General features: G+C 42.7%; 1 protein-coding gene across 3 annotated transcripts in view; it reads left to right on the top strand.

Annotated features, from left to right (window-relative positions):
- Positions 1–15,779, top strand: part of Dpy19l1 (dpy-19 like C-mannosyltransferase 1) — an 88,461-nt gene that overhangs the window by 46,038 nt on the left and 26,644 nt on the right. For all 3 annotated transcript variants that reach the window (XM_039081362.2, NM_001191791.1, XM_039081363.2), the window contains 5 exons: positions 2,595–2,694; positions 5,267–5,344; positions 12,965–13,051; positions 14,498–14,557; positions 14,991–15,071. In XM_039081362.2, coding sequence (XP_038937290.1) covers positions 2,595–2,694; positions 5,267–5,344; positions 12,965–13,051; positions 14,498–14,557; positions 14,991–15,071 — 406 coding nt within the window. The remainder of the gene's footprint in view (positions 1–2,594; positions 2,695–5,266; positions 5,345–12,964; positions 13,052–14,497; positions 14,558–14,990; positions 15,072–15,779) is intronic.

Below are 15,779 nucleotides of genomic sequence, written 5' to 3'. Positions count from 1 at the left end.
ATCCTGCAGGAGCAGATTCAGAGAATCCCAGTTGGGAGAACTAACACACGGACTCTGTGTCCTGACGGCTGTCTAGTGTCTGAGTATCAGATAGCAGCTATAGAGAGCAACTGCCTCCAGTTTCTGTGAGAAATCCAGGATTGAATTAAGTTTACGTCTTACTGAGAAAGAGCAAGAGCAGCTGGTGTTTCAGTAGACACAGTCTCAGTTGAGACAGGCACTGCCTTGATCCACAGCGCCAACGTGGACTAGGGCCTGTGGGTCAAAACCTGGAAAAATCCCCAGCCTTCTTGGTCTGAGAACCCCACTGCGTGGTCTGGTGAACGCTGGAGAACAGTGGGGCAGGCTGCGATGCTAACCCTCTGGGCAGTTAGAAGGCAGAGGGCCTGTCCACAGCTTCCTGTCTCATGTCATGCAGCCTCACCAGTCAGACCTTCTACAGGTCAGGTTTGTGGTGCCTTTTATCCTGTGAGCTTTTTAAGTCCTCAAAGCTCCACTGCAGCCCTCCCCTGAGCCCTTGTGTTGTTTAGCACCTGCAGTCTAGGCTCTGGCACTGAAAGAAAGGGCTGTGTGCACTCTGGAAAAAGTGCTTCGTTACAAGCCCACCCTTTGCTCACCGGCGGGACTATTTCACGTCCACATGGCTCTCATGCTTGGCTTTCCCATTCCATCTATAGAGACACTAGACTGCTCAGGAGCGTCTGGGTCACTTCCTGTCCACTCCCACTAAATCTGATGAGGAGGAGCCTCCCATTCTTCTCCCTCCTTCCCTGTTCTGGGCCGTGGCTCTGTGGCAGCTGAGAATGAATCAGAATGGATCGATCCTTTCAACCTTACGTGCGTGTGGGTCTGAGGTCCTAAGCTGCAGGTTCTGGCAAGGCTGCACTCTGCCTGGGCCTCTGAGAGAACCAGTTTCCCTGATCCTTTGTGTGTTGGTTTCTGTTCCACATGAAAGCCAGCAGTGGAGAACTGTGCCTTTCCCCACATTCACACTGCCCTGCTCTGCTGCCGTTTTTCTACTTCCAAGAACCTTGTAATTACCTGGGTTCACCTGCATAGCCAGGGCCCTCTCCTTTGCCTTAGGCTGGGCGATTAGAAATCTTAATTCCACCTGGACATGCCTTCCTCTTTGCCATGTCCTGTGACATCACAAGGCTTCAGATACTTCTCTGGGTGCTGATCCTGTAGCTGTGGCCTGCTTGTCTCTGGGTCACTTTCTAAGGTCTTCCTCAAGATTCTTCTGTGGTGTGTGCTCCCCACCTCCTATTGTTTCTGTCTCCTTAAGGACAGGAGTACTTTCGAAATGAGTTTAGCAATAGGTTTTATTTTAGCGAATTGTTTTGTGCAGTTTAGCATTTTAAGTGGCTTTGCACATCCAGGTTTTATAGAAATCGCCTTTCTCCTCCACCACAGTGTGTTTTTTTCTTGGTTGGTCTTAGGAATGTTTGTTTTTTCGTTTCTTCTGTCCAGGGCTGGTGGTGTATTGATCATCACCAGCTGGAATTCCTTTGGTTTCTTTTGGTTTTTATGTTCTCTGAGTGCATTCTGAATCTAGCTGCCAGATTAGTATTACATTCTATCGCCAAATCCATAATTTCCCTTGTTAACTATTAAATGAAAATGGAGCCTCATATTCAAAACTAGTAGAAAATGCTTTGTTTTAGAGTGGTATGAGAAGTAAGTATTCACTGTGGTCCCACACATACATGTGAACAGGCAGCCATATGGTATCGTTTCCCAGGGTGCAACCCGATGTTGTCTACTTCATTGCAAGTGCTAGCTTTTATCCGCTTACTTGATTTTTAAGATTGCCTGGTGCTTAAGAATTCCTGGATTAGATTAGAGCAACAAAGCAGGCTTTGTCCAGTTCCTTGGAGAAGTAGTAGTCTAGGAAGACAGCTATGAAGGTACCCTTCACTGCCATGCCGGCTCCCCACCCCAGTATGCTAGCCTGCACGCTGCACACTCGTGAGGATGATGGCAGGCTGATGGTGGCACACTTGGGGACTTGGCACTGGCTCACCCGTGGGAGTAAAGGCTGTTCCTGAAAGTCTGGTAAAGTACTGGTTGGTCCTAACATGGCACTCCTAATGGTGGCTCTAAGACAGCTCCTTCCCTTGCCTCTACTTCTCTTTTCCAAGGGGCACCTGCAGAAGACTGGCTGTCATGCTGCTTCCTGGTACTGCTGTCTCATTCTATACCCCATCCCCACACCCTGCGTGGCTCACAGGATAGACCACGTGTCATTTCTCCTAGACACTCTCTTCTCCAACTCATGAGTCTGCTGACTCAACATTTAAAGAAGTTTGATTGTAATTCACAAAAATACAATGCAAAAAAAATAATAACTGTACTCATCTGGCCTCCCTCCCTCTATTTGGCAGGGCTTTGTGGTTTTGAAGTAATAATAGGTATTTACTTTTTATAGAAAATGATTGTAATTGAGAATCCAAAGGTATAATTTCTAACCCATTGGTTCATCTTGTACACAGTTTATGTGAACCCCAGATCATGTTTGTGATTCTAATAGGCAGCAGTTGGGAGCCATGCTGGACTGTTTTGTAGTTAAACCTCCTGATATTTGTCTTTCCAAGGACTACACAACTTTACAGAGGGAGTTTGATTGCACTCTGCATTTCCAATGTATTCTTCATGCTTCCTTGGCAGTTCGCCCAGTTTGTGCTTCTTACTCAGGTAAGGGGGACACATTTTTAAACTTAAGTATTTGAACTTAGGGCTTCTGATTATGTGAGCTCATTTGTATGAAATTATAACCAAGATTTATTTTTTTATTTTTATTTTTTGAGGATTTTATATATGAGGACTGCATTAACACCATCCCCCACTCTTCCATCCAACCTCCCAGTGCACCTTTCACATTCAGTGCTTCTATATTTATAAATGCAGCCTGCTGTCTGTTAAGTGTCAACTGTTTGCACACGACTATAGGGCTGACTGCTTGGATTGGATCACCTGTCATCATCCTTGGAGCAGACTGATTCTTCTTGTTTCAGGAGTCTTAAGGTCTAAGGTTGTCTAGGTCATTCTTATAAAGAAAATTCAGAGTAGACCTTTGTAAGATTCATTATTACTGTATGTTTTTACTTACTACTAGAACTCAGGCATGTAGGTATGCTTATCTGTTATTCTGTAATTGTTAGTGTGCTGGAAAGAAAACCCGTGGTTAATCCAAAGGACATCTTAGTTCCGTGTGTTTCCACTAGGATTAGATGTGTAAATATTTTGCCAGTATTCATACATACATAGCACTTATTTGCGTCAGAGCCATCCCCCTCACTCCCTTCCCTTCAGTTTCTCCCTTCCACACTTTCCTCCCAACTCATGTGCTTGGTGCTCACTGACCCCACCCTGGTGTGCTCTGCACCCTGCCCCTCTGAGTGCAGTTGGTTCTGTCTGTCTGTGCACAGGCAGGAGGGCATGCTTGGCGTAGCTTCCCTAATTGCCGGTTATTTATCATCTTGGCAAGGATTCCCACTTCTCTCTTCCAGGTTTATAAAGCAAGGTAGCCCTCTGAGAGAGGAAGCTTTTGTGGGCTCAGGTGATTCTGGTTTAATGAAATTAATGAAATTATTCTTTCCACATTTATGTAACACTGGTGGAGAGATGCTTTTAAATACTCAGATACCTTGCCTCAGAAATAAAGGTAGATGATCTGGATTTAAATTTAAATATTTACCACCTTCTTAGACAAAACAAACGAACAACCCAGAAAGACAGTAAGAAAAAGAGAACAACACCTTAACTTTTCTTTCTTCCAGATTAATCTCTTCTGAAGCTCAGGGAACAAAAGTGTGCACTTTCCTTGGTTGGTTAGTGTCACATTAGTGTGTTTAGGTCTCAGTCTCAGAGCCAGCACCCAGCCAGATGTCAGTGAGGTTAGCTACTTTGCTTTGTTTTATTTTTTGAGGCAGGATCTTGGTGGCCTCCAAGTGATGATGTGCTAGGTCAACTTCTCCATGCTGCTGAGCTGAGCTGAGCTGAGCCGAGCTGAGCTGGAAGCTTCTCCATCCACCAGGCTCTGCTAGTTGCTGTTTTAGTATTTAAGAAACAAAAAGGTTAGGGTTTTTTGTTTGATTTTTAAAAAAAACATTTTCTCTGATCTTATCTTTGAGACTTTGTCTCCTTTAAATTCCATTTAAATTCATTTCATCGGCTGAGTTATCCTTGGAGTCCCAAGATTGTGCCTCGTAAGTGTGCTGCTCTGCTCCAGGAGTGAAGGGGGCTTTAAGTTGCTTCCAGGTAGTAGGATAGTCTGTGTAGAGTGGGAAGGTGAGGGATATACAGAAGGGTCTACCCTGCCCCTAGGGGGGCTCACACAGAACAGCACTCACCTGCCCACATATCCTCTCATGTTAATCCCCATGGGTTTTCATGCTTTTATCATCATCACCATCATCACCATCACCATCATCAGTAGTAGTAGAAACATTTGTATAGAGACTTGGAAATAAGAAAGCAAAACCAAAACAGAACTTAATGGTTGGATAGGTTGTATTTACATATTATTTACATCATATTTATCTGTTAACAGTTTTTTCATGTTTGCTTGTGAAGAGGTATAAAATTTAATTTAAGTGTGTGTGTGTGTGTGTAAAGAGTAAAGAGACACTGCCATGAAACCCCCCTACATGAGCAAGAGTATCATTTAATCAATGAGTTCATATAAATTTAGAAATTTTTGAATTGTGATAATTCTGAGAATTTTAGAATTCTTTATAAATAACAGAATTTTCTTCAAATTGAAAAAAGTTACTTGTAGTATTGTTTCAAATTCAAAACTTGAACTTTGATGATTTATCTGAATCATACATGATACTAACGGAGGTGACAAGCTGGGAGACTTAATGTGTTTTTACATAAAGCTACTTTACCTAATTACTTTTTAGTTTACTGTGTCTTCGGTAATTATGTCCTAGTGGTCATGTTATGATTATATTCTCAAGTGTCTGATTGGCTGGAGGACTTTTTAATTATATGTGTTGACAGTAGAGTTAGGCTGATATCACGATGAGTGCTGTTTTGGGCAATCCACAGAGCAGACACTTCCCACCGTGTGCAATTGGAGTGCTGTGTAAGTGCAAGATCAGTTAATGGTTATATTCAGTAATAAGGTGCAGGCAGAGGGAAAACGAAACCACTCCATCCCCTGTAAGGATAAACAATAAGGTAGTCTTGTCTTTATTTGTGTGGGTATTTGTTTTATATGTGTGTGTGTTATTTTAACATAATTTCTTTTTGATTTCAGATTGCATCATTATTTGCAGTGTATGTCGTGGGATACATTGATACATATAAGTTACAGAAGATCATTTACACACATATGGTAATGAGTTCTCTTGTTTGTTTTCTACTTAGTCTGACCTTAATAAACTCCTGATTGAGATCTGATTTGTTTATTTATGAAACTAGTTTTAATGTGTTTCTTTAATGAATCACTGTCATTCAAACACTGATACTGTTGCCCTTATTCTTAATAGACTACCAAGAAAGTTTTCATTTGGATCTCATTATCTTTTGTACCACGCTGGGCACAGGGAACATGGAGTGGAGCACTGTCCATACACAGAGCTTCTGTTAAAATGAAGTGGGATGTCCACTCACTGGGCTTGTGAGACATACACATGGCTAGAACTGCAGTGTTCATGCTTCTGACCTAAGCCAGTGGGAAAACTGGGAACATAACGCATGTTAGAAAGCGGTTAAAAATTTAAGAGTGGTAGTCTAACAGAGAGCAGGGCATATTGAGAGCACAAAGCCAGCCACAGTGGAGGCCTTGAGGAGGAAGTGCTCAGCCCAGGTAAGGACAAGCAAGACAGAGGGTGGAGGCCAAGCAAGTGACAGACAGAGGACAGCAGTCTAGGTTGGAACAGCTGGATGAAGCCTCCAAGGCTGGTTGGTTTATGCTGGTTGCATGTTTGTACTTTGAAAGCATTTGTCTTCTCTCTGTCACGCTGCCTTTTACATCAGTAAAAGTAAAGTCAGTGTTTTCTTCTCTGGTGATCTCAATGTTATGGCACTGGACTATAACCGGCTTTTCTTCCAGTGCACACTTAGGGATGTTGGTTTGGTTTGTTACAGGAAGCTTATGAATAAAGTTATAATATTAACGAGCATGAGTCTGCTGTCCTAGCAAAGCATAGGCCACTCTCACCTCTCCTCGAGGTGACCACTGTCCTCACTGAGCTGTCAATGAGTGGTTTCCTTCCCGTCAGCGATGTCAATATTTTGAAGTCGTCCACATGCTCATGAACTAGAAACCTAATTTTTCAGGCTGATGTAGATAACTTTTTTCTGAGACTGAAACTTTCTCTCAGGTTTCTGGGATTTGCAATATTCACTCCTATGTATTTTCTGTGGCACAAACAAAACTATTGTTTCTGTTTCATTGTTGAAGACCATTGAAGTTTTTGCTTCCACTTCTGTCTCTTCATTAACAAGTAATGACGTGTAATTTTACTCGGATCTTCTGGGACAGTGTTTAGGCATGTCTCGGGAGTCTTTACCTAGTGCTGTTCTATGCCAAAGTATTAATATGTTCAGCTTGGTAACTATTAAGTTAGTTTCTCAAATGGTGATAGTATTTAATAGAGCAGTGCATTATGGCTCATGACACTCCATTTTCTTTAAATATGTTGTCTGGTTATAGAAAATAGTGTAATGCAATGATAATTTACATTTTTCTCTTTTTTCCCACGAATCTGTGCATCTTGGTGAGTTTCATTTGTGAGGCCTCCTGCTCAGATATCTTGGCGAACTTTGTCTTTGGTTAGCAAGAGGTGGGATTTCTGGTTCCAAGTGGTGCAGTGCACTGTGTTGGCTTTGTTGTGTGTATCACACCAGGTCCAGCCCTGTTCTGTGTGCTGCCTTGCTCTCCAGCTCCCTCTGAGCTTTGACTCTTTAGAAGAAACGAGTCTCTCGTGAAAGCCTTCCTTCCTCTGACTACGTGGTCCATGCTACCCCGTCTTCAGTCTGTTCTATGGTGATGTCACAGTAAATGAGCCCAATTCCTAACAGCTGCTATGTTTCTACTTCTCTTTGTGAATTCTGAGGTTAAACAGGTTTTTTTTGGCTTATTACTCTTTCAGTTTTATTGTTTTACCTTTTTAGTTACATATCGGAAGTTGTTCTGAAGTAAAAACATAAGCATTTGACTTATTTATTCATTTTTAACATTTATTGTCTTAAATATGGTTTAATTTTTCTCCCTAAACTGGTTAATCATTTTTTTACTTTGAAGTACTTGGGTTGTTTCTGGTCGTTAGCTACAGCCGAACGCCCCTGTGAATATGAAGATGTCTTTGCCGGTTTTCAGACTGGAATTGATCAAGGGGCAAACCTATTTTTATTTTTATTTATTTATTTAGAGAAATGGTGACACTATTTTTCTGTAGTGATGGTGCCATTTCACATTCTCTGCAATAAGTAGCATTTATTTTGTCTCTAAAGAGTAATTGCAGACAATCTAATGGCAATAGGACATCTCATTGCAATTTTTCCTTGTTTTAATTAAGAGATTGTGTTTTTTAGAGCAGATTTATTTAGGTTTACAGCACAGTTGGGCAGAAATTCCCCTCTGTATGACACCCTTAAAGTGGTTGTTCTGGACCAGCATGGCACTGCTGTCGTAGCTGATACACCTGCACTGACAGGTGATAAGTTACACCTGCACTGACAGGTGATAAGTTACACCTGCACTGACAGGTGATAAGTTACACCTGCACTGACAGGTGATAAGTTGCACCTGCACTGACGGGTGGTAAGTTGCACCTGCACTGACAGGTGATAAGTTGCACCTGCACTGACGGGTGGTAAGTTGCACCTGCACTGACGGGTGGTAAGTTGCACCTGCACTGACGGGTGGTATGTTGCACCTGCACTGACGGGTGGTAAGTTACACCTGCACTGACGGGTGGTAAGTTGCACCTGCACTGACAGGTGGTAAGTTGCACCTGCACTGACGGGTGATACATGCCTGCTGTTGAGGCTGCATCGGGGCGCACTCTTGGCATGGTGTATTGTACAGGATCTGATAGGCGACACATCCTATGAATGGGTTCAGTCCTGGAAGCCATCCAGCCTGCCTCCCCGTGTGCCTAGTAACTCCATCTTTGTATTGTTTTGTCCTCTGCAGAAGGCCATGCGTTTGGAGTTAGATAACTCCTAACCTTTTGCAGATAGATTCATTTTTTCCACTTACTGAATTGAGTTAGCTTTAGTCTTCTCTGCCTTGATAGCTCATTTTTTCATAACTGAACAACATTTCGACCTTTTCCCCCTTTCTTTTGGCTATGCCATGGTTTATCCACTTACTTACCGAGGGACATCTTGGTTAGGTCCAAGTTTGTATAGCTGTGAGCAAAGCTGCTGCAGCGACATTTGCTTGCAGGCTTCTTCATAGATTTAAATTTTAAATTCATTTGGAGAAATACCAAGGAAAGTTATTGCTGAATCATAGGGCAGCTGTTTATCTTGTGTTCAGAAAATTGCCAAACTGTTTTCAATAGTAGCTGTACCATTTTGCATTCCCACGGTAAGAGAGATGGACAGGGAAGAAAGAAAGTGGGATGTGAGAGAAAGAAGAAAGAATGGAAGGGGCCAGCTGCTTCTCCAGCCTCCTCCTCACCCAGGGTCAGCCGTTGGAAAGGAAGGGTCATTCATCCCATTTCTGACTTGGTGTGTGTTTGTTCAGGTCTTTGCTGTTGTTTAATTTGCTGTTCACATTCTTATTGCTGAGTTTTAATAACTCTTTGTATTATTTTATACATTTATGTATTTTAGTAGTTGTTTAACCGATGGCACCTTTCTCTTCTTTCTTAGCTGGATACTGGGATTGAACCCAGAGCCCCCTGCATGCGTCACCTGCTCCCCCAAGCTTCCGCCCAGCTCGGATGTACATTTACAGCCATCTTTCCTCCGTCTGTGGCTTGTCCTGATTTTGGCAGTGACTTTCTCAGAGTTGGAATTTTTTCTGTATAGATCTGTATATGTTTTGTCTGTGTGTATGTCATGCTTACATGTGTGACTGGTGCCTGCAGAGGGCTGAAGAGGGCAGCGGTTCCTTAGAACCAGAGTATAGAAGGTTGTGATTGCCATGGGGCTGCTGGGAACCAAGGCTACATCCTTAGCAAACGTCATAGCAAGAACTCTTGACCACAAAGCCATTGCTCCAACCCAGTACTTTTCACGTGTGTGTGTGTGTGTGTGTGTGTGTGTGTGTGTGTGTACGCACACATGCAGGTAAACGGTCTAGAGATCTTGTATATGTTTTGTTGGATTTATATATAATCATTCAGGTGCTGGCTTAAGTGGCAGTGAGTTACTGATTTCAGACTCTGCTGCTGCTATAACAGGCCTTTGGACAATGACCCACATCTCACCTCACTGCAGCTCCTTATTAACTCTTGCTGTGTTGGCTGTTGGAGATATTCTTCACAAATTGTCGTGCCGCCTGCAAAGAGATTTAATTTCTTCCTAGTAGTCTTCAAATCTTTCCTCACTGTGGGCTCTGGGCTTTTTGAGAAGTCACAGGAGGAAACGTAGAACCCAACTCCTGATCTTGGCAGGAAAGATTCATTATCTTAACTCTGGTGTGGGGTAACATGGACCTCTATAAATCTTTGTCACGTGGAAGGTGTTTCTTTGTTATTCTCGGTTTGCCGCAGATTTTCCTCTCTACGCCATGACTCCATGTTGAACTTGGTCAGATAACTTTTCTTCCCTCCTTTATGCTTCAGGGGGTGGATGGCCGTGCTCCAGGCTGCATCCATCCGCTTCTTCTTACTCATCGTCCAGTTTGGTTTGCTCATGGATCATTGAATTGAGGGGTTTTTTGTTTGTTTGTTTTTTGTTTTACTGCATCTATGTTTATGGTGGATACTAGCAATAGTTTTATTGCAATGCCATTGTCTGAATTAGAATGACAGTCATCTTGTCCATGAAGAGCGTTAAAGCATTTCCACTGCTCTGTATTGTAGATGAGCATGTTGCAAGCTGCTGTGATTTTCTCCTAGGAGGGGAGATTTTGGCATATTTCACAGCAATACTACTTTCTCCTCTTGCTAGAGTCATAGAGGATTTTCCTTAGTGGTCTTTGCTCTCAGAGTTAAAAAAAAAAAAGACCAAAGCTTAAGCGCCCGTCTTCTCAGCGCCCACCTGAGCAGCCATTACTCTGTTGCAGTGCAGGTCTCGCCTCCCTGTCTGGGTGTCTCCATGTCACTGTGCTCCAGTGAGTTGAGCTGCACCCATCTGTTTCCTTGTTCTGAGTCAGTTTTCCCCGGGACCTCACTTCTCTGCCTGGCACACAGTGACACTTCCAAGCTCTCATGTGGTACTCTCCTTATAGAGTCTCTTAATTTTCACTTTTTGATTATGGTAAGCATTTTTGTCACATGGTTCTTAGTAATTTCTGTATATTTGAAGAGATATCATTTCAAGTTATTAGTTCATTTTTGAATGAAGATATTTGTATTGAATTTTAGGAGTTATGTATATATGATGATTATGAATATTTGATTCTGCCATCCTTTGTCCCTTATGACCATTAAGTTTTAGATTCCAGTCCAACCATTTCTTCATGTACTCTCTGCTCATAGTATCCTGCCCAGGAAAATATTGTGAAATCCAATTAGAGGAAGCTCTGAGAGGTTTAGCATCCCAGCTTTCTGTTAGGCATCGTTCTTCTTGGAGCTAGCTTTGTGCATGGCAGAAGACAGTGACCCCTGCCTACAGGGCTATCTACTGTCCTAAGCACTGTCTTCAGAGGGTTGTCTCCATTGACTGATGTTGGAATTCTTGTAAAACATCATTGGTCCAGTCATTGCAGGGCTCGTGCCTAAGCAGGGTCAATGCCATTGGTCGACTTTGACTGTATGCCTGCTGTACAGCATTCCCTGTACTTTGGGTAACATCAAGCTCGGAAACCCCAGTCTGACTCTGTACCCTGTTCCCTTCACTGTTGCAGTCACCTTATTTCCCGGTACATTCTGCATGGATCTCTATTCCTGTAAAGATGTGGGTTTTTGTAGTTACTGAAGCAGATTTGCAGATGTCTGGGTGTCTGGGTGTTCACGTCCTCACACGGTAAATATGAGCCGGCCTCTCATTGGTCATGCTTTAATTGCCTGCAGTGGAACTCTGTGTGTGTGTGTGTGTGTGTGTGTGTGTGTATGTGTTTTCTCTATAAATCCTGTGCCTCCACAACTAAGCTGACCACTGAGTATTTTTATTCTTTCTGATGCTGTTGGCAAAATGATTTGTTTTCTAGATTCTTCTGTCAGATTGTTTCTTGTTGGTATGTGGATACTTGGTTGGATTTTGTGTGTTTTGTATCCTGTTACTGTCCTCTGTTTTTAACACTTGCTATTCCTCCTTTAGGCTTTTTTTCATTCAAAATTGTATCTGTGGCAGATCTTACCCTTCCATTTCCAGCTTGCTTCTGATGTTTTCTTTCGTGCCTCTCTAAGTGACAACTTCTTTGAGGGAGCGATTTTAGTCTCTCCCTGAGAGCGAGTGTGCTGTGACTTCTTCATGCCTGCCATCTAGCACGTGAAGGGGATCCATCCTGCCCCAGTTTGTTCAGTGTGTCTAGTTGGATGATGTCGAATTTTGCCAAGTACTTTTCTCTATCAATTGAAATGATCTTAAATTTCCTTTTATTCTCAAGTTGTAGATATATTTTTGAGATGAATTTCACACACAAATGGACATATATCAAAGGAAAACAAAACTTTTAGAATAAAGGATCAGCTTTCATGTTTAAGGATCTTTAAAATGATAAAGATGAGTCTTGAAGACCTACAGGAGATAAATGATAAATACGACGGGCATAAGATGTAGGCAGTAAGCACAGAGACGGAACAAAGATGGAGAATGAACTGGGGACTGCTTGTCTGTGTTTGTTCCATGTGGAGCGTTTCCCTGTGACACATAAGAAGAGCATGCGGGAAACCACTATCCAATGAAGGAGCACAGTAGACGTAAGCAGTTCAATTCACACCACACACCTGTGGAAGGCTCTGGCTCATACACTCAGTATTTCCCCTGGCGTAATGGAGTAGTACTTTAAAGAAGTAGCACGCAGTGTGTGTCAGCAGCATCGCCCTCTCAGATTAGGGGAAAGAATGGGTGCAATCCTTTTGTATAACAATTTGTCAGTATTTCGTCTTTTGATTTGAAATGGCTGCATCTTGGCCCATCAGGTTTTCTTGAGGTAGGGTTAGGGTGAGGGTTAGGGTGAGGGTGAGGGTGAGGGTGAGGGTGAGGGTGAGGGTGAGGGTGAGGGTTAGGGTAGGGTGAGGGTTAGGGTGAGGGTGAGGGTGAGGGTTAGGGTGAGGGTTAGGGTGAGGGTGAGGGTTAGGGTTAGGGTGAGGGTGAGGGTGAGGGTGAGGGTGAGGGTTAGGGTGAGGGTGAGGGTGAGGGTGAGGGTTAGGGTTACCTATAGGGATGCACTGGCAGGTTCATAAGATGCATCCAAAAGGTCCTTGCCGTTTGCGCCACTGATGAGGGAAACAGTAGACGCAGAAGGCAGATGTCAGGTGTTGGGCAGTACTAAGGGGAGTATACATTAGCTGCAGCTCGTGTGTGCAGTGGCAAATGCTTTCTCAGGTCTTAGTGAATTAGGTTGGTTTGGATTGATATGGGAAGCTTCTCTCAGCGTGTTAATAGCCAAAGCAGAAGAAGATTCTATGGGTGAGTGGCCACTTGGGACTTAGGAGAGAAATATAACTGATTTCCTAGTGTTGGTGTCTGGGAGGGTGTCCAAAAAATGGCTGGTGATGCCCATCTTGGAGTGTGGGCATGGGAGGTAGAGCGAGCTGGGTTTGCCTGGCAGCCCATTTTGAGAGCTTCAAACTCCTTCCATCATGGCAGCAAACAACGTGAAACTGAAAGCCCCATTCTTTCTTTGGGTCTGTGCTCACTAATTGTATTTCTTTTGGATTTGCAGATTTCCCTTGTGCTTTGTTTTGTGTTGATGTTTGGGAACTCGATGTTACTTACATCTTACTATGCATCCTCTTTGGTAATTATTTGGGTAAGTATTCCTTTGGCTGCTTTTTAAAACAATATAATTTTATACATGTATGCAGTGAAGTGTGATCACGGATTTCCCATCTACCCTCAGCACTCCATCCCAGCTTTACCTCCATTCTTTTCCTTGATAGCTCACTAGTTTTAGTTAATCTGTCTTTGGCTGCTTTAGAAACAAATAGTTTCACTTTCTTTATAAGTGGCTTGGGATTCATGAGCAGCAGGGTCATATGAAGTATCTATCAACTTTATGTCTACCTGACAGAGTGATGAAGTTCTCACTTGGAAAGCAGAGAAAATAAGACTCAGTGAAGTCACTGTGAGAAAGTTCCCAGCCTCCCTCACCGTGGCTGCCCGTGCAGCTCTCTTTCTCCCTCAGCTTCTCTAGTGCCTGCTTTGTTCATGGGCTCCTAGTCAAAGGTTTCTGTGCTTCTTAATTTTTCTTTTCATTTTTCCAGTTTAACTATAAAAGACTTGTTAAATTTAGACTCTTGTGCACTTTAGAAAATGACTTTGATTCCCAGGCATTAGTGGTACATTGTTGAACAAACAGAAGTTCTTCCCTCCACCTGTGGCCCATGTGCCTGAGACGAGCATGGCGCTCCCCATCGGAGCGCTTCCTGCCTTTTGAGAAGTGTCCTTCATTCACTTGATTGCTAGAACCCATTAATAAATTCGGAGTCTTAAGCTCCTGTCTCACAAGTTGCTACTTTAAATACCATTTCCAAGAAATGCGCTTTTCCCGCCTGAGGCGCTGCCTGTCCTCTTCAGCTGAAGCATGTTTGGCCGCAGTCATGGACATGTGCTGATGCTGTTTTCAACCCTAACTTGAAGTCGCTGTCATCGTGCCCAGGACTAAGATTGGCAGATTCTCTAATGTATGTTTGCCAGGTTTGAAGTGTGTTTTTCTCTCAGGTCATACAGTGTAGGGTTCATGTACCTGGATGACAACACAGAAATATTTTGTTGTTATAGTAAATCTCATGTATCGTTCATCAGGTAAGTCAGGAACTTTTAGCTTAAAGGGAACCTTAAAATTTTGAAATTTTATAGGTAAACCATATATAAAATAGAGAGCTACAGCTTTTGTATATGCTGATTTTCTTTTCATTTTACAAGCTCATTGAAAGTAGGATTTCTAACGTTAATTTTCTAAAGGGATGCTTTGAAATCACTAACTAACTGCATATGTGGACAGGGGATGATAACTGTGAAAACTCTACAAAACAAAGCAAAAGGCATGGCTGTGGGAAAGAAATTGGTAAAGAGAGGGGACAGGGTCTGAGGAGATGAGATGCACGAGTCACTAGGATGTGTCTTATATATGTGTCGAAATGTCAGATAACCAATAAGGAAGTCTATCACACGGTGAGTTTTATATTCTTCAAAGCCTTAATTATGGAGAATATTATTACTTGAGCTTCTGATATTTATTTCTGTTCCTATTTAGGGCATGCTGGCAATGAAACCACAGTTCCTAAAAATGAATGTGTCTGAACTCAGCTTGTGGGTAAGCAGAAACCTGTGCACTTTTTTCTTCTCCAAAATCTAACACTGGTTTGTTTTATGCTTTACTTTTATAGGAATTATGCACAGGATGCAAGGGCCCAATATATAAAGAGCCCTCTGGGTTTAGTAGTCCTCTGAAGTTTTATTTATTAATCCACGTTTCTTCTGAGGAACAAACTGGTGTGACCAACCCCACCATAGAAGTCGAGCAGTTCTTGTTTATATCGCTGATAAGCATAAATACATTTTTCTGGAAATGTCTTATGTTTTCAGTTTTTATTTTTTGTTATAGTAGCCCTTAGTTTCAGAGCAACAGGCATTTTCCCTTGGAGAGTGAGATATTGTTTGCATGGGAATAAAGCATTTGTTCTGCTCAGTTCCCCAGGCTTACAGAGGAAGAAGGAAATGAATTCCGTTTACGTTCTCTTCTGTAGGTTATCCAAGGGTGTTGCTGGTTGTTTGGGACGGTCACACTCAAGAGTCTGACTTCCAGGATCTTTGGCATTGCAGATGATGTAAGTGGACTTTTGCTTAAAATTGAAAGACTTGAACAGGATCCAGTGGGCAGAGAATAGATTATGGGATTATTAGAGTACCATTACTTAAGCTAGATCTCAAGGTGTGAAGTATATATTATTTTCTCTCTTCAATGACAGAAAATCAAAAACAGTGTGATTGTGTGTAGTTTTTAACCTCTAGAATTAAGACAGTCCCCCTTTAGTCCATGTCTATGTTACAAAGATGTAGAAAATGTAAAGAAAAACTCTGGAGATTAACCAGTTTCTGACTTCTTTACAGTCTCCCTTTAAAACTAATAGAACAGTATCTTCAAAGTCATGGCCAGAGACCTGCCCTTCCATCTTCTCTGTGATCAGTGTGTGTGGGGCGTTTGTTTATATGCCATTATTCCTAGTAAGAGCTGTGTCGGACTTAAGAGATTTTGATATGTTTGGTTAGGACAGAGAATGAAATGATAACATTTCTGTGTGCTCAGATGTAAGGTTATCCTGGGACTCTGAAGCCCAGGAACCTTACAGCTCTGGGCTGCTAGGGGAAGGTGGGGAAGCTGGAGAGGAGGCGCTGCCGCTGTGGACAGCTCTGTGGGACAGCTCCTGCAGTGGTGTTTCACTTAACTCTAGGCTGAGGCAGGAAAGGAGGAGTCACCACCATTGAACAATTCCTGATGCTGGCAGTAGGCTGAGGCAGCAAAGGTGTCACTAGTG

This window comes from Rattus norvegicus, chromosome 8 (genome assembly GCF_036323735.1).
Source record: "Rattus norvegicus strain BN/NHsdMcwi chromosome 8, GRCr8, whole genome shotgun sequence".
NCBI lineage: Eukaryota > Metazoa > Chordata > Mammalia > Rodentia > Muridae > Rattus > Rattus norvegicus.
This window is presented reverse-complemented; position numbering and strand designations above follow the sequence as displayed.